Here is a 25,236-nt window from a genome sequence, read left to right as displayed (position 1 = left end):
ATAGAGAAATCCAACTCATTAACTCAAAAAAGTCAAGACTACGCCAAAGCATACTGCGCACTTGAGATAATCACAGCTAAGTCTCATATTGCAGGGGTTTTTTTCCCATATTAAATGGATTGTGAAAGCAACTGGAAACTAGTTCACATTCATTTATGTGAACTACTGCTGTCCAAATCTCACCCCACAAAAAACCCTACTCTTTCTCCAGCAGACGACAGAAAGGAAGCCAGTCTTGAAGGCAGAAGGTGAAATCCTGGCTCCATTATATTCATTTGCCAAATCTGAGTTGACTTCAACAGGCAGGATTTCCCCCATAAAGATTTAGCTATAGTAAGCAGGGGAATGTCTAAATGGCAGAGTAGAAAACCAGGTAACGGAGACTTTAGATCCCCACTTTGTACCCTCAAGCCAAGCACCACAGTAACACATGACATGAGAATATTGCCTTGGCTGAGCTCATAACGATCAGTTTTCCAGCTCAAAAGATTCACATTATTACTGAAGTTTCTGCAGGTAATCCTCCTAACATAAGGAAGGAGGAATCTAACGTAACAGAAATGAAGTGCTTCTTTCATCTTTACAGACAGTCTCTTGAGAACAACTATCACTGCCACATCTGGTGAGTCCGGAGCTACATCAATTTTATTCTCCTTTGTAACCTATCACTGACCCGATTCTCTCTATTATTATTAGCGCTACCCTGACCATCCTGCTTCGTGCTGCTGTAAAGGTAACTCTTCAAGTGAGGGGGACTGAGTCAGTGTGAACTGAGGGCAATAATAAGCAAAAAAAAAAAAAAAAAAAGAAATTTGTCATCAGAATGAACACAAGCAGCCAGAAATAAGAAAAAACACATAAACAACAACTGAATCCATGCAGAACAATGCAGTGATTGAGAGAATTCAATCAGCACCAAATTTAGGGCTGTAATTCCCACAGTATTTCTCAAGAGTATTTTTCATGCAAGACATGAAAGTTATTATTTCTTTCTTAATGCTTGCCTCAGTTCCTAACCCAGCTCTCCATGTGTGCTAATTGGGATGCATGAAAATTCAGTAAGTAATGCAATTTTCCTGGGTTTTGTTTTGTTAACTGCTTGAATTCTAAAAAAACATCTGCTTTTTTCTCCATTATCGGATACAATGCTGTAGCATGGATGCAGCACCGCTGCCCAGGATCCAGACCTTAAAGCTACCTTTGAGGAACGCTAACAGCCAAAACTCATATCTATCAGTGCAGTGAAAGACTCTGTTACAATTACTTGGCATGGCTGTGTAAGAAGAAGTAGAGTAAAAAAAAGAATTACTACTTTTTACAGTCAGTTATCTTACTTATTTACTAAAATTTATCTTTACTACAAGACTAATTTTACTATAGCATTATTATTTATATTGCTTCTCATGTATCCCTTGTCAATTCGAATAACGTAAATGATCTTATACAATTACGTAAGTACTGTAATTTACATAAGATTACACGGGAACACAGCAGATAAACTGAGACAGAAATCTCAAAACTGTATTTAGCATACTCACTTGAATAAAGGAGTCCCACAAACAACACATTTGTATATTCCTTGAGCTTTATGATGTGTGTACTCCCCCTCAAAGGCACTGGGAAAACAACAACACTACATTTTAAAAATAAATAAAAAAATTTTGGGGGGTTTTTTAATTATTAGATCAGCTAAGATTTAAAAAAAAAAGGTTACAGAAAACCCCCACCATTTAGAAGTTGGCAGTTGTTTTTTATTAAAAGCAGCAAACAAAGCAGGCACAGGAAACGGGGAATGTCCTCATTAGCGTGCCTCAGGTGTTACATATCATGCAAGAGGAAGCGAATTGTCCCACAGCTCAAAGGACAGAACAGCAGCAACCCGGTGTAGTGGAGGGTGTCCCTGCCCATGGCAGGGGGCTTGGAACTGGATGATCTTTGAGGTCCCTTCCAACCCTAACCATTCTATGAACAGCAAAAAGGGAAAACTGGGATCTTCCCCTGTCTGGCAAGTGAAATGTAAGGTTTTGTAAGCACGGATTGTTTGAGGTGTAGCTTGGCCTGATGCGTTACTCCCGGTGTGTCTTCGGGAACCGCCGAGGCAGCGGTGTGCGGTGCGGTGTGGTGCAGCTGCCGGGGGCTGCCCCGCCGCCGCGCTGGGTCGGGCCGCCGCGGCGACAGAGGCATCGCGGCTGAAAATGAAATAATCGGCCCACGATGTCAAGCTGCGTGCGCCTTATATTTTTAGTTGAAAAGCAATATTACAGCTTTAAGGGAATATTTTTCTAAGTTAACAATCTAAAAGGCTAGGAGGTCATTCATCTAATACGAATCAGCTGCGCGAGCCCAACAAAAAGCCTATGTGCTCGGCAGCTTGTTTTTATTATCCTTTCACCCTTTTTATGAGGTCCAATTTTTTTTTATAAACAGGATTTTTAAGAATGACCTAATCTCCGATTGTTTGTGTGCATTAAATCACGTTGTTGGTCCCGTACACAGGAGCGAGGAGGGCCGGGGGAAGGCAGGCGCCCTGGCAGAGCCCCCCTCTCCGGGGGCTGCGGGAGGACGAAGCGGGCTGGGGCGTGTAGGGAGACGGTGCCCGCCGTCCCCGCTCCCTCAGCAAGCTCGGCCGGCGGTACGCGCTGTCAGGAAGAGGGCTGCCGGTTAACTGGGACCCCACGTGCGGCAGAGAGGCCTTTCAGGTCATGAATGAAAACGAGCACTTACATCATTAGTGCGTGTGGAGCAGAGGCAAAGCCAGGGCCTTATGCCAAGCTCCGTGGTATAAATTAGACAACAAAAACCGGCTAGACCTTGGCAAGTTACCTTCATGCTGGAATCAGCTGAGAGACAGACTTTATTCACTAAAAACAGTCTTGGAAGCGAGTCTTTTTTTTTTTTTTTTCCTCCAGGACTCGGGGCTGGCGTCCAGCGACTAAAGCCATGTGAGGGCAGTTATTGAAAATTTTTGACATTCCAACCACAAATGAGTCAATAAATACCTTCTCCACATGTGCTTCAAAAAGAAATTGGAGTGGGGTGGAAAAGAACTAAATTATGCTACCTTCTTTCTGCAGCCAAAACGTCTATACTTACAATGGCCACCTTCAAAACTCCAGCCTCCTGGCATGGGGCCATTTCCCTCGTGGTTCTGCTTACTGCGATGTCTTCCAAAAAAAGTGTACCTAAACCGCTATTACTTCCACACATTTTGTAGTAAACTAAAAACAGACTCTAAACATGAGCCCGGTGACTTTATAAGACATGCAGTGTTCATTAAAAGAAAAAGTCACACAAGACCCCTGGCCTCGGCCCCCGTGCTGCAGATGCTTGTCTTTGCAATGGTGTTAATTTGTAGGGGTTAGTAAACAAGTGCAGAGATCCTGGGGGGAAAAAAAAACCCAACAACTTGGTGGGGAAGGTGAGGAAGCACCAGGAAGAGGAGGGAGAGAAAAGAAAGACGCCTGCGTTTCAAGGGCTGCGTTGCCTTCGTCCTGCCTTACCTTTCAGTCCCCTTCTCCTGAGTGACATGGTACTGCAAGGGTGTCAGCCGCTTCCTCAGCTCCTCCTGGGAAAAGACCACCTTACAGTCCTTTTTATCCCTACATGACCCTGCAAAGGGAGAGGATATGGGAGAAGGAGCCTTTTTAGCTTAAATCCTGAATAATTGCTTTGGCAGACGGCCACAGCATAGCTTCTGCATTCACTTGTCAATGACCAGACTGGTCCCTAATGCACGAAGAATGGCTCAGCTGAACTGCAGCTGATTATTTCTTCAAATCCAAGTTCAAAAAAGAATTTTGCTTGAGAGCCAGGTGATTCCACTGGAGCAGTGACAATGTGCTACAGCCAAAGCCCTTCAGTGTGTTATACACCAAACTGTTGCGCACACAATCATTCATAACACAGTAACATTTTCCCAAGTGTTAAAAAAAAAATTCTGAAAAAAAACGAGCGACTACATTCTTTACAAAACATCTATATTGGAGACTTATGGTAATGGGCATATGATGTTCAGCCACAACATCCAACAATTTCATTACCTTTTAAAGTAGTTGAAAAACAATTCTAAATCTTCCGAATTCCAGTAAGGTTGATTTAACTTCTAGTCGCATCCTTGTCCTTTTACTTCATAACATTAACCACTGTATTTTTTCCCTGTTGAAGCACTACAATAGGAGCCATGAGGAGCAAGTAATTTCTTTACGCATAATGCTGTACGAGGTTCAACAATCAACTCGTCGTAAAAATTAGGGTTGCTATTGCAATTACCCTCCTTTGAAAACCTCATCTTATGTTTTGCTTAGTTGACACAGAAAATCCAAGGAGTACATAAGGATTACTGTAAAAAAATATTTGTATAGTGCAGAAATTCACATCACATCAGGCAAGAAAAAATAACAATAAGGTTGCCTTTGTAAATGAAAACTCCCAAAGTAGTAACAGAAATTGCCAAATATTCAAATAATTTTGGTAATTGCTTGCGAAAATTAGCTGACAAAATACGGCAGGGAAAAAGCACTCTAATTATGACAGTAATTAAAATACGGTACAATTAGAAATAAACAGTCCCGACGAAAATTTTTTTTGCTGGTAATGTATATACACTCATAAAAAGACCAATTGTGTTCCCAAAGTAGAGGGAACAGAGCTACCCATCTGTATGTCATTTAGTACAGGAGAGGCAATGGCAGGTTTAAATTACATGGTATTGGATTGCAATTTCCTAACATTGGATGCTTTTCTGCTTTTTTACCTTGAGTCACTACTAAGGAGTGTTCATAAAAAGTAGCTTAAAGCGCAGATGCTTGCAAATCATTTAAGAAAAGATGTTTCTTTCTTCCTCCCCCTCTTCTTTTCTCATTTTTTTTAATGTGTGGGGGTGGGTGAATAGGGGAGAGAGAAAAAGAATAATGCTGTTGATCACTACCAACTAACCCTAGGAAGTATTTTCAGGAAGAAAAAAGTAAAATTGAAAACATCTGATTGAAGTAAATAGTGCAAACATAAAAAGCTTTACTAGTGAAAGAAAGGTATTGAAAAGCGACTTTATTTCATAGATTAGAAATTACTTTTGATCTAAACATTCTTAAAAACAGATTGTTTTCCACTCTGAGCCATCTCATTAGCTGTGCTGCAGAGCCTTCGTTTTAATGGCAAGCTTTGAAAGAGCACTGCTGTATGCCTTTGTTAGCTTCAATCTTATTTGGGAGAGGGATAAAGATTTCATTCCAGGTCTCTTTGTTTGTCTTTCAAGAACCACTAAAGCAGTATTCACACAAATTTTGCAGGAATGTGCCCTGTGCCATAGCTTACAAATTATTTGGTTTTGGTGCACTTAAAGGTCACCTTCCAAATTAGCAAAATTTTCCTACATCCTGGCTTTTCAACCTTAAATGTAAATATTGTTTCCTAACTGTAAGTGAGGTTTGTTCTTTATAACATTTGGTTGCTTATTTAAAGATGTCAAACTTTGGAGGTTTTTATTCTCCGAACGTGCTGGGCTCTAGGACTAGTAAGTCTTTCAAAGTACAGCTAACAGGGAAAGGAAGCATATGCGTTATATAAATAGCTATTGTTACGTTGCATTACGCAGCTCAGAAAGAAACTGTTGGGGAGACAGCCTTTCACCTTGTATTTCAGTATTAAAAAGTAGCCTAGAGAGCAGCAAAGAATCCTACAAACCAACATCACTTCACACTTAAAAATACCTTCCAATCATTTTTTTTTTTTTTAAATTCTATTTGCTCTTTGGATGTTGGAAAAAAGCAAACTTTGGAAAAAAGTTTGGGAACATCGTTCCGAAGTTTTCACTTTGGAAAAAATCAGGGAAAATACTGACTGTTTTGAAGAATGGTCACTATTCCCTCTTTACTCTCCTTGAATATTTTTTCATCTATTTTAGAAATTCAGCGTTCTTCAATCAACGGGCTCACTATACACACAAGAAAATTTCTATGTGCCACTTGATCCACAACATAGACCAGAAGTAGGGAGAGTGTTATAAAAGGGTTTTTTTTCCCCCTTGTTTTTAATAATTAACTGTGTGTTTTACAATATGGACAAGTATTTATGTCTACAGGGGAATTTTGCCAAACTGCACTGGGGTCAACTACAACCTATGCCAACAACGGACTTTCCAGATTTGTAATTTAATGGAGTATACATCAGCAAAAAGCAACAGTTGCACTACAAATCACAAAAGAAATCTCTTGGTCCTGCCCTCAACATTCAAGAACAGCCCTATTCAATTAATTGCACTTATTATTTAATTGCTAGCAACTGAAAAATAGCTCAGTAAATCGATTGCACAATTTCCATATTGCTGAAGAACCAGCGAGGTAAAACAAGGCTTATATCCTTGACTGCCAAGGATGTAAGGATACGTTATCTGAAACGGGGCTAGCCTACAAGCCTCGATACAATGCAATGAATCCTAAAAATTACTGGATGAGATTCAAGGAATATAGTCCTTCAGTTTGGAAAAAAATAACATGCAAGAGGGACAAAAGCACCCAACTTGCAGTACAGGAGAGGCTGCTTCCATTTTTCCAACTGTTCCTTTATGGCATATATGAGATGCCTGCTACATTCAAACCAACTGTCTGTATCTTGGGAGGAGACAGCATAAAGCTACACAAATATACACCCAATATGAGAGAAACTGCCACTAGTAATGCAGCTGTTATCAAACTCGTTATTAAAGCAGAGAATAAAGGTGTTGACCACCTTCCTCAGTCTGGTTGCCCAAAGAAGCGACCACGTATTGGCTGTGGAAAGGGTTCCCATACAGGCAACAAACTTTTTCAGCAACTCGGACATAAAGACAAGCTCGCAGTTCATTTGCAAATTACACAGTTCAAGGCAGAAGAGAAAAAAGGTCATCAGTTTACAAACAGCATGACATCAGTGTGATTACATTAAAGGTGAGACTAAATTAAATACACCGTGAGAATAACAGAGTCTGCATTCATTAGATCTGTATTAGGATCTCTGGATTGGACCTCACTTGTTCTTTGCAGGGGATGCTCTCAGCAATGACCAGGACCGCTATGTTCCAAATTCCAGTGAGATCCTGCTGTTAGGAGAGCAGTGTGTGCACAACTGTTCCACAAACAGGCACCAGCGTTTCCACTTGAGGCCACCTGCTTTCAGCCTTTTGCCAACAGCCTTAAAAGCTGTTAAGATCCTGGAGCAGGATGGAAAGCTTCAGGAAGAAAAGGCCAGGCTCACAAATCTTAATGCATAAACATTAAAAAAAAAACAAAACAAACAACAACTGAGGGAGGTGAAACAAACACCAACAGAAACCCTGTCAGAGCCTTCATGGTGTTCCTGAGCTTACGAATGGCTTTTCTGAAAAGCAACGTGATGCACGCTACCATTTGCTATTCACCCACAGACTACGGGCATTTCAGAGTTCAGCTCTGGAGTCCTCCTCTGTACTAATGAAGTGAACGGAAAGTATTTTCTGGGTGTTGACCTGATAATGAAGACATTAAGCATCTCACCTCACATATAAATTATAATTTCAACTGACCTTTTCAAATCAGTGGTTCATAACGCAGGAGTGTGCCATTTCCTTCAATATAAGCAAACACAAGAAAACTAGCGACGAGATACGTCCAGACAGACGGACACAAGTTAGCAGACCATTACTCCTCACCACTCAGCCCTTCACCTGCTCCAGCATACGGGAGGGTGGCGATTAGCGTCTGACATGCCCTGAAATATGGCGGCGTTTCGCCTGATGTCCTTCCTTCTTCAAATGCTCTTTTGAACCATTCTAATGATTTTCTCTTATGTTTTGTTGCTTCCCATCACTGAAATTAACATTTCAACTGTGTGGAAGGCACAGCATACTTCTTCCCCCTTCCATGTACGCTTATGTTCCACTAGCATTAATGGACATTACAGTCATGCACTGAGCACATACCATTAAGACTTCCTGAATTAAATACAGCAAGATCAAATGTTCCAGCAGAGCACAGCCATATAATAAATCGGGCTTCTAGTTTTCAGTACTACTTCTTTTAATATACCCAAGCAGTTTTTTAGGGGCCTTCCAGCACATTTCATTATTCATATACCACCCAGCCCCAATCCTGCAATGTGACCTGTGTGGGCAGACCCTTGAGAATACGCACAGCTCCAACAACTACATAAGGGTCTACGGAATGTAAATCAGATTACAGGATCTGGCTCTAAGTATACATCTCTCCTCCTCAAAGCCTATCCCCTCATGAGTGGGTCATACCTCAGTCATCGCTGGTAAATTATCTCAAACTGACATTAAGAGGAATCCTGCAAGGCTAAAAAATATTTGTATACGTTTTTTTAAATAAAAATCCTTCCATATGCTATCGTTAACACTCAATATTATTGGAAGTGGAATGTCTCACTTTTATCATTTCAAATTTCATTTACACAGTGAATGCCTCTTGTTCACAGTTGTCTCTCTCTCTGTGCTTAGGAAAAGGCAAATGCACAACTCTCTATTTCCCTTCTGTTTAGTATGTTCTCTGCAGCCTCTAGTCCGCAGCCTTGTGGGACTGCTGTGGAGTTCCTCACACTGCAAACAAGCCAGGAACTGCTCATCTAGTTAAAAAAACCTCAACTCTTGAAAATGCAAATCGATGCAAACAATTCTATTGGCTTGCAAGTTGGAAAACACTGATTTACAAAAGCGGTATTTGACATGATAGATCTTTTTATAATCCCATCACAAGCCATTTTAAATTACCTAAGCATGCTGCTGACTAAGATAAATGCTGCACAAGAACTCTGAAATGTTGAGAGTTTAAGTAAAATCCAAACTTCATCATTAAAAAACCCTGTAAATGTTTTACGCGTTGAAAAATAGATCTGTGTTTCTTCTCTGAGGGATGGCTCCTTTGCTTTCTTGCTGTAGGTAGCTAACTCCCACCTGCTGTTGAAATACCATTTGCAGTTTCATGCAAGCATTAGGAGTAATGGGGTGAAGACCATTTCCACTATATTGTGCATTGAAAATCCAAAATCTGGGTACCAGGACAACAGTTACAATTTTGGGTCAAATGCCAGGTTCTATCTTAAAAGAACACCACCCAAAAATTAACTGTCTTTAAAAAAAATTATTTACTTGACACCCAGGAAGGTCATATGGCCACAAGGGAAGGGCAAGCCCCTTCTTTGCAAAAGCACAAGCTTCCCATGCAGTCAAATAACAGAGCTGTCAAATTTGGTTTTATTCAGCTGGTTATTCGCATGGCTCGTTTTTTATAAACGTATAATAAAAATATAAAAAAATAATATATTGAGTCACTGTCAGAGCTCTCCCATCTAAGACAACAAATCTCTGAAGCACTAAAAAATAAAAAATACTCAAACTCCCAACAAATGCATCTCCTCTGTACACTCGTTTCCTTTCCAAAGAAAGTGGTACTGGAACCTCAGTGGTCCCAGTACAGGCAGCACCTATGGAAAGAGAACCTGCCTTGTTGTTTCCTCAAATCTGCAAGCTGCTTTGTGGCAGGTTACATGGCCGAGGTAGCCACGTGAGCCAAAGAGACGTTCCCTGGAAAAGAAATCTGAAGCTGCCTCCCCTCCCTGCGAATGTAAAAAACATTTAACAAAACGATTGAAGTGTTTCATGTAGTGGGGAAAGGGGAAAGAAAAGCAGCTCCGTTTGTCCTCCCCAGGGATGTCTACTTTAGTTCCTTATCTCTCATCAATGAAATAAATATCGCTACCAGCCGCAAGCTTGGTCTCACAACCTTTCCAAGCTATAACAACTGAGGACTTCCAACTCCATCCTGTGCTGCCCAGGGCTTTTCAAGCTGTCATCTTCACCAGTCCTACAGCGATGGGAGCATGTGACTGCTCAGCAGAGGCTGGTGAATAGCAGCACCTTCAATTAAGTGGAGCGAAAGCTCATTATGTTATAAACTGCCACTTTTGTTAGCCTTTCTGCTGAGATGGCCAAAGACAGTGCATGGGGCAGCTGACCTATTTGCCTTACTCTTGGATGCAAACCAGGCAAGGCAAGATCAAGATCTATTGGTGCAGCAGCAGAGGAGGGAACATTTATAATGATGGATTTCTCTTCCTCTCTCCCCTAACAGATAAAGAGACTTTTGTTTTGCTGATATGATCCTAGCACCTTTCACAGGCACTACATTTGTTTAAATTAAAAACAAGAAAGGCAGAGACACTGAGCACTCTGTATCTGGTCAATAGATTTCTGTCAGCATCAATAAAAGGGTGCACAACATATGGAAAGGCATTTTATTAACAGCAGAATTAAGCCGAATTTAGTCAGAGTGCTTTACGCTACCTTTCGCATCGAAAATATTTCAGTAAGCCATCAAAATAAGTTTATTCACACGGCTTTAATAAAGGTTTAACCCCGCAGCGGAAACAATTAAAAAGTCAGCATTTGCCAGTGGTTACCGCAGTGGTGTGTAGCTTATTGTGGCATTCAGGCTGTTGCTAAATCCTCCTGCTGCTTCCTCCACAATAGTGATGTGTGGCCTGTGAAATGAGCACTGCGTTTCAAGAATCAAGGTGCCACAATCTATACTTGGGATGGGGTGGAGGGAAGGAGCGGGGTGAGGGGAGGTCTCTCTTCTCCCCCAGTTCCCCACAACAGCCCAGATTTAACCCTCTGCAAAACTCGGTCTGTCTCCAATTGTGCAGGAATCCTTTTAGCAAAGAGGTGAGCAGGCGCAGCCTGCTCTGTGGCCTTTCATCCCACATCTCCAAGCACTGAGAGACATACCCAGCATGAGGACAGAAACAGCTGGAACACCTTGTGCTCCAGCTGTTGCTCTGCTATGGCCACCACAGAAAACACTGTAGCATCCTCCTCTCTCAACCTGCTTCAGGGCTAAAGGTAGAGAAACAGCCAAAAAGGTTAGTAGCGGCCAACTTCTTTCCCTTGAGGGCCTCCTGGACTTCCCTGCATTTCTGTAAAACGCAGCCATGCTTTATGGGTCAGGAAGTTGGGGTCAAGGCCTGTAAAAGGGCTTCAAGAGGACTCAGTTGAGCCCTTCCCCTGCTCCGCTCTCCTTGGGACTCCTTGAGCTGGGCCAGGGAGTTGAGCAGGGAGTTCTTACCTCTGCGGTGCACAAAGCTGCCAGCAGCTACCATCCCTTGAGAACCTCTTCTCCAGTTGGAGTGGGGGACACCTTCATACCCCAGCCAGGCGTCCCTTCCCAATACAGCTTCTTTTGAAAGAAATCATGAAATGAGACACTTGTTTAGCTTGTAACTAAGAACAAACATTTTCTGCTTCTTAGCCATCTCCAGGACACAATTTCTCTCCACTCCTTGTTTCCTCCCAAATCGTGATCTGTGCTGTAGCCACCTGTGGTTAACCTAACAGTTAAATTATGGTAACGTCTGTGTCTCTTGTGCCTGACTCCCAGCCCACACTCTCTAGATCCATTCAATGTACCATCAAATATCAAATTCCAAGCTCACACATCCCCTAAGTGATCTCCTACATCATCTCCTCCATCACTTCCAAACGTACTCTTACTGACTTTAGGGTTTACATTTCCATCTTGCACCTTTTCTTGCTTGCCCTCCGTCAGCTTAGCAATATCCTCCCAAAATCTCCCTCCTTTTTGTGTGCTGACATCTCCCCTTTCCATCACATTCTTCTCTGCAACGTTCATCAGGTACTCCTCAGAGTAAGGACAAAGCCAGGGGCTGCTTTTAACTGAAGGGAAAAAAATGAAGGCAGTTCTTAAAGGACTTCTCAAACCTCCTGTTATACACAGAGTGTCTAATAACTAAGAGAGTAGCTTTAAAACGCAGAAACACAGTTAGTGCTTTTCCATACCCAGCTTCAGCAGAAAACGCAGTTAAGCCTGAGCTGCAGAGGGCGCAGGAATGGAACGCAGGAAATTTATGAGCTCCCAGAATTAAAACATTCTTGCAAGAAAGGTAGAAATGGCTTGTGGTGGGTCCTTTATGGGAGCAGGAAGGGAAAGCAAATGACCTTAAGAGATCCATCAGGGAACACATTAAGGAACCGGCTCTGTGCATGGCGCTGGGAGCACAAGAAACTTCTCATCATCCCTGTGCTAGTCAGTGCCACAGAGTCACTGCGGAGCTTTCACCCCGACGAGGCAGAGACGAGCGCCTTCCGTCTATTGAGCAGATGAGGGAGAGTGCAAAACTCAGCCAGAACAAGGAGTTAAAAACGGGAACAAAATCGGATACAAACTCTAGGGTGCAAACAGAAAGGGTAAATTAGCAAAGGGATTCCGGTCTTCTTTGTGATCCCAAGTTTTGCAAGTATCAGGCACAATAACAGTACTACTCCCAATGAGAAATCTACAAATAGATTTCATGCTAAACTGTATTAAGTAAGATATTCTAGACTGAATACTACTGTACAAAATAAACACTTGTCAATACAGGATGATTTTTTAAGCAAACACAACATCAAATATACTCCTATTAAGACAGCTACACAAAGGTGATTTTAAAAACCAATTTTCAAGCCATTCCAAGAATATGATGTTATGCTCTATTACGACAATGCAGCGTTCTATCGTATGACTAGGAGGCAGACATACACACAGACATTTATACAATAATGACACATGGACAGCTTCACATGCTATTTACTATTGTGCTTACACAGCGCTTGTTTTCAAGACTGTTTACAAGCATTTACCAAATTCCTCATAATTGCTGGGAGGTAGAAAACTAGATAATTTTAATACCGTATTTTAAGGTTAAAAATCTATTTTTGTTTCAAACTGATATTTGTGTGTTTTTAAAAAAAATTTAGCTTTATAGAAATTAGTTTTAATTTTTGCCCCCCAATCAGTTCTGAGGAACACATACATCCAGCTGAGACCTTGTATGACATATTTAAACCCAGAGCAAATTTTTACATTCGAGATATAAACCCCAGAAAATAGGGATTTATAACGAAAACATTGACAGGCAGTTAACCATAGCCATACTTTAGGTGTTGCTATACAACATATCAGTCTTACTTTTATTTTCTTTCAGATCATGTGAAGAGACATCTGAAATAGTACATCTTTGGCGACACACGTTACGGAAAGCTATGGGAAAGTTACAACACACGTTATGGAAATTACATCTCTGAACACGGAAACATACAATACAAAACATTTAGACATAACCTTAAGTCACATGAACTTTGATAGCAACTACCATACTTTGAACACACAAGACTAAGGTCTTTTCTAGACTTCTTGTTGTTGAAGCCAGATCTGGCAAACACTGTGCACACAGATAATTTCACTGACATGAGCAGTTTTGGAGTTCAGAGGGACAAATGCATACAAATAAGTCATGTATGTAACTGTTTGCAAGATCTGCTCCTAAATCCTTTACGTTAACAGATTGCTACTAAAAATCCAATTTTGAGACTCAGTAATTTTTTGCTCACTAACTATTTGTTTCAATTTTATGGAAAGATATTATACTGAAACTTTGAATTAACAAAGATTTAATAAAACAAGTTATGAGAAACTATACTATGGACATTTACTTAATAAAGACTTACACCATATGCCCAGCACCATCTTCATACAGATGTATTGTAGTTTAATCTAATCCCAGAAAAGTATGCTTTCCCACTAGTAGTTATTTTAGTAAACAAACACTTCACAACAATTTAATATTATCTAAGACTTTATTATTTCATACGCAAAAAATACTAAGTCTACCCCTGTAATTTCTTCACCATTACTTTTACTTAATTTTACAAGCACTATAATTTTCTTTTATCTACACAAGAGGAAAAGCCAAATTATCTCATGCAAAAATGTGATGTAAGCAGCACAACATTCAAAGTGTTAAAGAAATAAAGGATTTTTTTTTAAGAAATGAGAGCCCATAATAATTAAAAGACATAGCAAAGCAAAATAAGCTATCTTTTTACTTTATAGCTTGGTGGTCTGCTACAGAAAACATATGTACATGGAATCTGCATAATCATTACTTGTATCAGTTACTCGCTGGTATGCACTAAAGCAGCCGAAGTAGTTTTTACATTAAAAGTTTTGGGGGGCTTTGTAGTGGTTTGTGTTTTTTTTAAAAAAAAAAGATTTAATTTCTTTGAACTAAATCCTGGCAGGTGCTGAGCTGATCGCATCCTACATTTGCAAAGAAATTTCAAGCATTCAACTAACAAAGCGGGCTCAAGGAGCGACACTTCTACGTCACGCGACAGACACAACAGAGCTGTAATCACTACTGGAAATGATGAAACCTTGAACCACTGTGAAGGTAGCTTGCGTACCAGCACAGATTGATGTCACTTTTCCCAATGCTCACGCTTTTCTTAAAATACTTGTAAACTTTTCTAAGATCCCAGGGTGTACTTCATGTATGACTTACTCCTAAATGGGAAACTCTTCGTGTAGTGCTGGGCGTGCAAAACAGCATAGGCTTAGTGCCATCTACTGGGAGTGCCTCCTCGTGCTCCGACTTCTCCACGTCGGCTATAAAAAATGTTACGGGCAAAACCGTGCATCAGGTTTGCACACATTGAAACGTTCAGTCCCAGCTTCAGACAAAACATATTTTCAAAATACAATTTAGAAGAATAGATCCGCACTCCAGGCACTAATATACAAACAAAAAAAGAGCAAGTAAAAACACTTCACCAGCACAACCGTTAATTCAGTTTATGGATAATCCAGCACGACTCGCACATGCTTACAAAATAGTGTTCCAAAGAAGAGACAGAAGGTCATCCCTGCTCTAAGATACTTCTTATCGTTATCTCATTCATTTAATGCCTTGAAAAAGAAAAAAAAAATCACTTGCTTCTGGTCTACAGCTATGACTTTATACTAAATATAAACATTACTTTGCTCCTTACAGGAAGGACAGAAGTGCCATTCCAAGCATAGAAGTTGAAATGATACTTTCATTCATGTCCTTGTCTTGCAAATATTTATATGTGTGGAGTTTTAAACTGTGTCTGAAAGCCCAATTTACAGCTCTGACGACACTTCGCTCCTTTAGGCTGAGCAGGCAGGGCTTCCAGAAGGTTAGAAAGTCTCTTTCTGTATGGAATTTGCCATTCAACCAGAAGACGACCAAACTCCCACCATTCCAGACTCGGTGGGCACATTGCATGGCGGTATGGTTGCAGGGCTGCAATTTGCACAGAAGTGGGTGGTGGGAAAAGCACTAACTCAAAGTGTTGTGTTATGTTATGTTGTTATGCTATGTTATGTTATGTTGTGTTATGTTATGTTGTGTTATGTTATGTTGTGTTACGTTACGTTACGTTACGTTACGTTACGTTACGTTACGTTACGTTACGTTACGTTACGTTACGTTACGTTACGTTACGTTACGTTATAAAAAAGTCACGAGAACTTGGGGCATTTTCTGTATATGCAAAAGCTGAAGTCACAGCGCACTGTGTCATTCAAGCAGATGTTGGCTCTAGCTCTCGCTCCCGTTTACTTTGATACATGCTATGCCATTTACTTGCAAACCCCTCAATACACCACACACAAAAAAACAAACCAAAGGCAAAGCAAGCCTACATTAATTTATAAGCATCTGCGGAATTCAGATTACTCTCAAAATATGTGAAATATGTGATTGTATATTATTCCACTGTTAGCAGATGAATTTATTTATAATACATAAATAGGTACATATACATATCTATAAAGTAGCCAGTCGGTGGAACTCAATCTATTAATGTTTGCACAGTTATGGACCAAAGGGACAGGAATAAACAGCAGTGTTATGAGGTTTTTATTTCAAAATGTGACTACTGGATTGTGCCAGAAAAACAATTTGACACAATAGCTAACCTAACGCTTCGCAAGCAAGGTACGCCATAGAAAAAACCTCCCACGGGCTGTGTTTCAAGCTGACCAACTTTGAGATCTCCTTTCCAGAGCAGGAACAAAATGGCCAGCAGACTGAGTGCCCCCATTTTAAGGTAGACATCAGCAATATGAGCGTGCATCAAAAGGCGTTTTGATCGTACATAACGAAGGCTAAGGAAATTTGCTTACCCTATATTTTTAGGATTTTAAATCTGGCTCAGCAGCAAATATAACAGGAAACCAAGGTCAGGCTGACACAATGTGGGCTATTCTCTCTCTTCCTCAATATGTGTTTGCAGCTCCTATCTAGGTTAATGGGAGTTTTGTGCACATGTGGGGGGAAACAGAACACAAACGCTGCAAAAATTGGACTCAGATTTAGTTCAAGTAAAGTGTAATCATCTTTAAAAAAATCCATCAGCTTGAAAACTGATGTCTTATCACTGAAAAAATCTTTAAAACATTACCTCCATATGCTTGTTAAGTCTAGCTCTGGGAAAAAGTAACATTTTGCACCCTTATGAACCAGTTTTGAGTGTAGTACAAACACCCAAGCTGGTTCTTTTCTGATGCTTCCTATACCCATCAGCCAGGATTGTATCTTTATTTTATTTGTTTATCAAGAAAATTCTTAGTAATGTTCAAAATTAACTCAGTGCAGCTTTTATTTTCTCCTACATAATTATGCACGCTGCCATTATTATGCAGACGTTACAGATACTATTGCTGTTGATGTGAAACACAAAATACTCATTAGGTTCAAGGTTTTTATGATATAACCAATTCATGGAGACAGAGTCTTATGGCACCCTTCACAGACCTAACGGCAGAAACTGGACATTATATGAAAAGTGCAGCTGCATCTGGGCATTAAATTGCATGTTTCCGTTTATTTCTTTAGAGAAGTGCCATGTAACTAAAGAATATGCTGTCGGAGGACTGAAAGAATTACATTTTAAATTCTGCATCCGTTTTGTGTATTTTCAGTGCAACGTCTTTTATTTCTAATAAAAATGTAAAAAGGGACACATGGAGTTTAACTCTAGCACACTGCTAAAGATTTTGGAAAATATTTTCAAGTCCCATGATTTAACAGCAATCCATATGCTAAAATCTGTTACGCAACTTTTTTTAAAAAATTATAAATGGCATTGAACACAACTGATTTGCAATTTAATTCCACTGTTTGTGTGAAGAACAAGGAAAATAATATAAAATTTGAGAGAGAATGTAGGACAAGGAAGTTGGAGAGCATTTCCAAGCATCCTAAAATCTAGGATATGAAAATCCTCACCCGAACCAGTGACTTTTACCCAAAAAAAGCAAACAAACTTCTGGTTCAAAGGAAAATTTAAACAAACCAGAGCAACCCATAGCACACCGTTTCCTGCAGCAGAGACACCCATTCCTAAAAGGGCCTTCATTACGCATGACACAACAAGCAGCACCCATTCAACCTGAGGGAAGCCCACAGGCTCGCAGGGCCACTGGCTGGCTCTTTGTCACCAAATGCAGCAGGTTGAATGCAGACATCACTGTGATATCCTCACCAACAAAACCAGAGGCAAAGAACAGGGGCAAGAGCTGGGTAGGGAAGAAAAAAAAAAAAAATATGAGAACAAATTAAAACATCAGAAATGTTCAGATACATTCACAGAAAAAACAATGCTTATAATTTTATGAGACCACCACACGGGAGTACAATTCTAAATGTACTTTTCTCAGTGTCTTTAGCCCATTTCTCATGCACCCCTCTATTTTTTTGATATGTGATACTCAGTATTGAGTGAAGCAACTTTCTACGCTACCAAGTTAGAGGGAGGGGGCATTGATACAGGAGGCATTCACAACAGTTGCTTTAGATTCCTAACTTGGGGCAACTCAGGGCAGCAACCTACATGGTCACAAGTGTGAAGGTACTAAGGGATAAACCTCAGGACCTCGGCTAGATAGCAGGAATCCTACTTTGGACATCCAGGAATGCCAGGCAGATCAAACGTGCAGGCTTTTCTATATATTCTATTTAAAACAATATCACACTCCACAACATTTCTGAATGGTGAATGTTGGAAACCAGTCATTGCTAAAAATTGTTCTTTTGATGACTTGTTTGAGGAATGTAACATTTCATTGTAATAAATTTACCAGATATGTTAAAACCACGGCTTTTTTTTTTTTTTTTTTTTAAGGCAGGAAATAATTTGCATTGTAAACTGTCCATGAGATATATTTAAACAATCTTCCGGACAGTTTAAATATAGCAAACAGAGAAACAGCAGTCACAAGATTTTATTTTAGAAGGATTTAATGCATGAATACTAATTGTTTCATTTACCCACGATGGGAAAGAGGAAACGCAGCTGCCTTATAGCCCGGCCATTCACAGCCGCAGCTCGCTTCAGAAGATTATGCGGCACCGGGGACCGGAGCCAACCCCCTCCGAAGCCAATAACCAAGCTCTCATGGACTCTGGTGGAAGCAGGATTAGGCCCCAGGAGGCTAATGAGCAGCAGGGCACGACTCGGTCTTCTCCCAGGTGCCCTCTGTCTTAAATTTTGAGTGTCACAGCACAAGGGCTGCAGGCTGCGGGGCCCAGCAATGCCCAGAGCACGCGTTTGTCCCGCGCATTTCCCCACCCGGGGAGAAGCTGACGACGGTCTCATCCCGAAGAACACGCACGCAGGACACAGCCGTAGGTATCACCAAACCACTCTGGAGCGTATCCCACAGAAACCGGCTTGCATTAACATGCCTCAACTCTGACTTCTCCGAACTAAACTCGCTGCGAAACCCCAACATCTCTGTGCTGCCGAACGCGGGGTTGGGGAGGGGGGTAAGGTGGGCGCTGCGCGGCGGACAGCCCGAGCGAGCCACTTCACAGAAATAAACATGTCGTTGTCACGAGCGACGGCAGAGCTGCTTGAAAAAAAAAGCCTTAAACCCGCTCCCGAGCAGACCACCGGCTAACGACGGACCACGGCTCCGCGCCTACCCACGCCACACGGGCGGCGCGGCCGGCAGAACGGCCCGTCCCGGCGGCGGGAAGCACGGCCGCTCCGCCGCCCGCCGGGGAACAAAGCCGCGCGCCCCCCGCCGGCGGCACCGCGCGCCCCCCGCCCGCTCCCGCCCGCGCGCGGCGGCGCCGCCTGGCGGCCCCCGCCCGGCACTTCGGCGGCTGCCCGTCGGGCGCCCCGGCCGCCATGACACCCGGGCCACGGCCCGCCCGTGGCTTCCGCGGGGGCGCCGCCGCTCACGGGGCTCCTTGAGCGCCCGGCTCCGCCAGAACTCAGCAGCGTCGCTTTCCGGAGCCGCCGTTTCAGACCAGGCGTTCCGACTGCCGTTTCGGAGGTCGGCACGCCAAAGGGCGGACAGACAGACCCATCCCTACACGCAGCGAGGTCCTCACCGCCCCTGCCTGTATGATCTCTTATAGATGACCTCTTATGCGCATTTACGGAGCCTCCTCGTGCAGCCGGACGCAGGCACCTGACGAGCGCAGCGCAGAGGTGAAGGGACGCACCACGTCACCTTCCCCTCATGCAGCCCCTTGGCCCAGCAGATGTGTTCCTCCATAATCCTGGACTGACCTCCCACACCAACACCGCCTCCCTGCTCCCCTTTGTCTGGACTGTAACTCCCTCAAGTGTAAACAGTTTAAAGGAAATTATCTAAAATTCCTGAGGATTATAAAATAGATCCTGACCCCTTGAAAATGTCAAGTATTTCAGTGTTCACCGAAATGTTGTTATTTAGTCTCTAGTATTCATAAAGACTCAGAGGATATATAAGTCCTGAAAGCCCAATAAAATACAACAGCGGTCATGGAAGTATTTTATTGCAGTTAACATTTTATTCTTTTATTGCTGACGTTTTGATCGCTGTTTTTATTTACTCTGTACGTTACAGCAATGCCCAGTAGTTCCAAGTAGGAGGGGACCTCCTGGTGCTGGGTACTGCAGGCACACCAACGAAAGCCTTGCTGTGGGGAGCTTACAGACCAAGGTTAAGAACTGCTTGTAAAGAATCAGTAAAGAAGAGAGCAAAGTCAATCCCTTTGCCATTAATGTGTTTGGTTGGGAGGTGCCTCACACCCCCGTCTGCTGACTGCACCAGTACAGAGCGCAGGCTGACGGAGAACGACAGTAATATCGTTGTGACAGGTTAAGAACTTTCCTCTGCTCTTTCTGCAGAAGATGCAAGCTTGGCCGTAGCCTTCAGAAACAGGTTCAGGAACTGGGTCTGCATCTCAGATTTAGTAAACACAGCCAGAGCATGACAAGAAACGTGGGAAGAAAACACCATCCTGGAAATATCATTGCTGTGCGCTCCCGGACCTTTCCAGGTTAAGCAAAGAGCCCATGGTGGTGTTGGAGGCACCTGCCTCAGCCCCGAGGGAACCCAGCTGCGCCAGCACAGCACCCCACCTCGCCAGCACCAGGGCTGAGTGCCCTGGGCACAGCACCGTGCCAACGCGACTGTCGCACGCTTGAGCCATGGCGAGTAGTGCAGCATTGCACTCCCACCGTGCAGACCGGTCACGCCCCACATCTTTATGTGCAACATGCCACGTTTCTGGAGAGGCAGGTGCTCCATGAAGAGGTGAGAGCAAAACCCACAATCCAGGGAAGAGGATGCTGCTTTTATACGTCTCTTCTTGTTTTTTTGCTGTGTTGTTTTTTTTTCTTAAACACATTCTGCTTGCTGCACTGCCTGTAACACCCAGGACACTGCTGGCTCCTCCACAGTTGTTCCCCGGTGTCACCAGACCTCTTGGAGCCCCTTCACCGCACTTCACTCTCTAACCTAGCACATGGGCCAGTGTGGATCTTTCGTCTGTCTGGCTCTCCTAAGATGGACACTATGCTCAGAGATAGCTTGTAAATCTTATAAATATAGATCATACAAATATAGCAGTAACTACGTCATTAGGTGGGCTTCGGGAGCCTCCTGCTAGGATGGTACACATTGTAACTCCAGGAAAGCCCTCCTTTTAGGATGTTGATATCCTAATGTTGACATATCTTAAAGTACTGCCAGCTTTCAAGAGCTTCTATATTGTCAGTTGCAAACGTTCAGAAGTCACCAGTTCAGCCCCAAAATAAACATGATTTGTTAAAAAGAAATACAGGGGGTCTGTCAAATTTGTCCTTCGGAAATCACGAACTTTGTACGCGCTCAGGTTATGTTATCTCAACCTCTGTCTGCAACTAGAGAAATTTCTTTGGGGGAGGGACAACTCGAGAGATTAAATCCTGATATTATCACATCTTGTTTTTAAGACCTGTAAGGGAAACACAAAGGGTCTCAGGAGCTGATAACATTTCTGGTTTAAGTTTTTCCATATTCAGTGTTTTTCCTGACAACTCAGGTCCAGAATTCCTAAAATTACACAAGAATCCCAGATCTCACAAGAAAAATGGGAAGTTTTAGCCCTTTACAAGTAAATTAAAAAATAAGACAAATCCGTAAGGGAACAATCATTTTTTTTTCTTGCCCCAATAAAGAGACCTTAATAGTGCGAGGCTTCTACTTTTTTCCAATTTCTCTCCCCCATCCCTAAATCTCTGGCCCTATTTTGAGGGCAGGAAACAATTAGAGATAGGTGCACACTAGCCAGAGAGCCAGGCTCTTATGTCAGGAATTTCTATGTCACTGGAAAAAGAGCAAAAATATTGCCATGCCGGACAAACCCGAACAACCAGAAGTTAGACAACTGTCTATGTGTTACATTAACAGTTTAATTTTAATTACTATTTGTTTTGTTACGTTTCTCCAGTCCAGCAATAAGTTCAAAAAGTTGTTTTGCAAAGATTTTTTATTTATTTATTTATTTTGACATAAACCAAACTATAACCAAATGTTTCACTGATAAAGTTTAGTGGAATATTTAATATGTACATTTATTCCAGCCTCAGCATTGGGGTATTTTTTTTTTAATTTGGCTTTTGCTCACCTAAAGCTCCTGCCAGACAGGCTCAGCAGACAGAACAACCACCAGGCAACTGCAGGAACAAAAAGTGCAGCCTAGAGAGAATACATGAGCAAGTATTTCAGTGTATCAGGGATTTCTGTGTCTAAACGGTTATTTACTCCCCAGTCATTTCCCCTTAACACATGCTGTGCTAAAGCCGAAGCCCTTGGTCTCTCCTGCTCCCTGCATTGCACTTGGTACTTTTTAGGGACTTTACTGTTTGCAGTAAATGTCTTGTGTTTGTCATGGTGTGTGTTGGGGGAGGTGGAGTGGAAAAGGTGATGTTTAATAGCTTATGAGGAGATGTTTAATGAGGTCTGATCCAATAACCATCACCGAGCTGTCAGCTGTGTCAGGAGACTGGAACACAGGAAAACTCTTCAGCAGGAGGATGAGGACTGCTGGTTATTTATTGGAGAAAGGAGAAGGGAAGAGTTGCAGTTCCCCCCTTCCAATCCAAGAAGATCTCTGATCCTGAAACCAGCACCCTTTGCAGTGTGCAAAGTATTCTCCTCAGACACACCCCCCTCACAATCTGCACTAACCATCCTTGCTGTCCCGGCCTCCCAGCAGCCGGCTAGAACAACGAGGCAGCAGCCTTTAGCCCTCAGAAACCCCAAACCCTGTGAATATGCGTTTGTGCTTTACAGTTACATTCTTAGACAGCTGCATGCTTCAATGCATTGTACTGTACTTGAAGCATTCAGCACAAAATTGCAAAGGTATTGACAAAACCTTTGGAAATTCAACTTTAAAGAGATACTTGAGGCTCTGGATTTTCTCATGCTTGTACATCCATTGATAATGCAAACAAGGTGTCTTCACAAGTTCATGATTTGCTATTAAAGCTCTTTTGCTTGCAAAAGCTCACTGTCTGACAAGAGTAGAATACTTTAACATCTAACAACATGCAGCAAAACATCGCAAAGATAATTACAAATATAAGCTTCTCAAAGGTTTACTGAAGAGGCATAAAACATTTTAAAAGAAACTAATTGTGTTAGCCTTACAGGTCTACAAAAGTACTGTAGCATTTAACTTGCATGCTTGTCTGCATGTACCTCTTTCCCCCTCATGTAACACTAGCTTCTCAATTACAGCCACAGAAATCAGAAGTCTTAGACCTGAATTCCCACTTCACTTTTAACACTCTCAATTTAAGCATGTTCTCCATCGTCGTTTGTGCTGGAATGTGCAAACCGAATGGCAATCCAGTCTACTTTTAGGAAGTTTACATTGTGCCCTGATAAACGAGGTAATTACTGCCATACCTCATAATATTTGAGTGGAAAACCAGGAAACGTCAAGCTTTAAACCTGAAGTTAGTATGGCTATAAGAAAGGAGCCTAAAAAATGAAGTTCAAAACCTTTTTGCTTCCTTTAATTTAAACCTTCTCTTATGCTGGATTTTGTTTTTAAACCCTTCCTATAGCAACTGAGTGTATTTATCATAGAAATTCAAACCTAAACCACACATCTTTCTGCAACCCAGAACGCACAGTCTAACACACCAGAGACTCTTCTGTATCAGGCTGGAGGTCATATGCTTTAGGATACTGATAGCTTAAGCTGCAGATGTTTCAGCAGCCCTTACAGGAATGATCATTTGCAGAGGAAACAGCAAAGTGCTTAACAGAGGACGATGTTCAATGCCTCGTAACATGAACTACAGTGGTTGTTCCTGCATTGGCAGAGCAAGCAGGGCTGGAGTGGATGCACGCCTGCCCGGGCACACCAAGCACAGCACGTGCCACAGCTGCTCGAGCTCGAAGGGTGCAGGATGTCCTGCCTGGGCCCCATGGTGCCCACAGGCCACATGAAATAGGGGAATATGGCCCAGTCTATTAATGTTATTCATGGATCTTTTTCATATTCTTGCTCGGAAGCTTCAGTAGCAGTATCTTCTAGAGTCACCATTTTAACAGCTGGAGTAGGGGAGGAAGAAAAAAGGTCTCGAGGTTGAGGTCAGACAAAGAAATAGAAGAAAGCAGGAAAGGATAAGGAAGCATCAGACAGCATGGAAGAAGCACTGTTCTCCCTATAGCAGGAATGTATCTTCTCACCTGCTCGAGTCCCACTGTGATACACAGCGACAAGCAAAGCCTTAGGGACTAACCACCCTCCGTATTCTGTCCTTAGGCTGCATACAAGTTTCCCATTGAGGTGAATCAGAGACCTTTCTAGGAGCGTAGCCTTTAGTCCGAGCCTTATTACCCAGACTTTGCTCCTTCACCTAAGACAAATGAGATTCGCATAATAGATTTTAGATTATCATGCAGGCTAAAATGATTCTCTTTCCAATAAAATAACCACTAAAATCTTGGAAAATAAACCAGATTCTGAAACTTTTGCACACAATTCAGGACAATTCCACTGATTTCAACTGTCAAGAAAAAAATATGCTAAGTAAGGAGATAGGGCTTCATATGTCTGTGAGTTTGCATTTATATTAGAACCGTTATCCAAAATAGAAAAGCGATTTATAAAAAAAAAAAAAAGCACTACAGCTGAGCAGAGAACAAAGAGCTATATTTTATTTTCATTTAATTACCGAACTGAGCTAACATTCTCTATAGCATCAGCTGCTAAAGATAGGAAGTCACAATCCCTTACAGGAATACCCCTTTTTGTACGCTGAACTGGTCACTGCATTCCTTCCCTCTTCAGCTGGTGAAAAACCAGTTTGGCAACAAAGAGGCTGGTGTGCCTGTGTAACTAAAGCCAAAGGTGTGTCCAGAGGCCAAATTAAAAAGGCCTGCAATGTGAGAAGATAACAAAAACAAAGGGTTTTTTGAAGGTTGTACCTTCCCAAAAATCGACAAGGGGAAAACCGCATTAATGCTCCCTGTTCTGCAACTGCTCCCATGGAGGAGAGAATTGCGAGGCTGAATTCTCCTTATTTTACTACTTAACGTTAGCACACAGCAGGGCAGTGGTACTGGTCCTCTCTTGAATAGCCAAAGGACATGGCCTCATATAGTGGGGATGAAGAGGACATCCGTGCTACACTGAGTACAAGAGGAGGAGAGAGTTAATTTATTCTCCTTTAAGTAAAACAAAAGTTAAGAAGGTCCCTGCTCAAGGGACTCTGGCTTGGTCTTTAGCGAGGAGTGTAAAATGAAAGGAGATTTCATTACTGTAGAGATAAGACCTGCAAGCCTTGTGGGCGACAGATGAAATGGAAAGAGAAAAGTGGAACTGCAAAGAGACAAGAAAAAGCAAAGAGACTCCAAGGAGAGGAAGAGACTAGACAAGTCAGGAGTCCCCAAGCCTGGGATGAAAGCGGATCCTTCGCTAAGGGCAGAAACCAGTCAATCTTTGAGCCTTTCAAGTGCTCACGCATCTGTCATTTGCAGATTGTTTCCCTATCGTCATGACTGGCAATACTTCCCAAACGAGAGTAAATATAGGTCAATTGGGATTTTCCCCCCTGTC

General features: G+C 42.2%; 1 protein-coding gene across 2 annotated transcripts in view; it reads right to left on the bottom strand.

Annotated features, from left to right (window-relative positions):
- Window positions 1-25,236, bottom strand: part of MSRB3 (methionine sulfoxide reductase B3) — a 91,185-nt gene that overhangs the window by 53,998 nt on the left and 11,951 nt on the right. The window contains exons 2-5 of one of the 2 annotated variants that reach the window (XM_086610140.1): window positions 17,381-17,414; window positions 12,996-13,067; window positions 3,501-3,609; window positions 1,539-1,616 (exon numbers count right to left, since the gene is read on the bottom strand). In XM_086610140.1, the coding sequence (XP_086466266.1) occupies window positions 1,539-1,616; window positions 3,501-3,609; window positions 12,996-13,067; window positions 17,381-17,414 (293 nt within the window). Of the gene's footprint in view, window positions 1-1,538; window positions 1,617-3,500; window positions 3,610-12,995; window positions 13,068-17,287; window positions 17,415-25,236 lie in introns of both variants that reach the window. The other variant, XM_086610139.1, reaches the window with a different exon arrangement.

This window comes from Tauraco erythrolophus, chromosome 4 (genome assembly GCF_009769465.1).
Source record: "Tauraco erythrolophus isolate bTauEry1 chromosome 4, bTauEry1.pri, whole genome shotgun sequence".
In the NCBI taxonomy this organism is placed as follows: domain Eukaryota; kingdom Metazoa; phylum Chordata; class Aves; order Musophagiformes; family Musophagidae; genus Tauraco; species Tauraco erythrolophus.
Note: the sequence above shows the minus strand (reverse complement) of the source record. Positions and strands in the feature narration are given on the sequence as shown.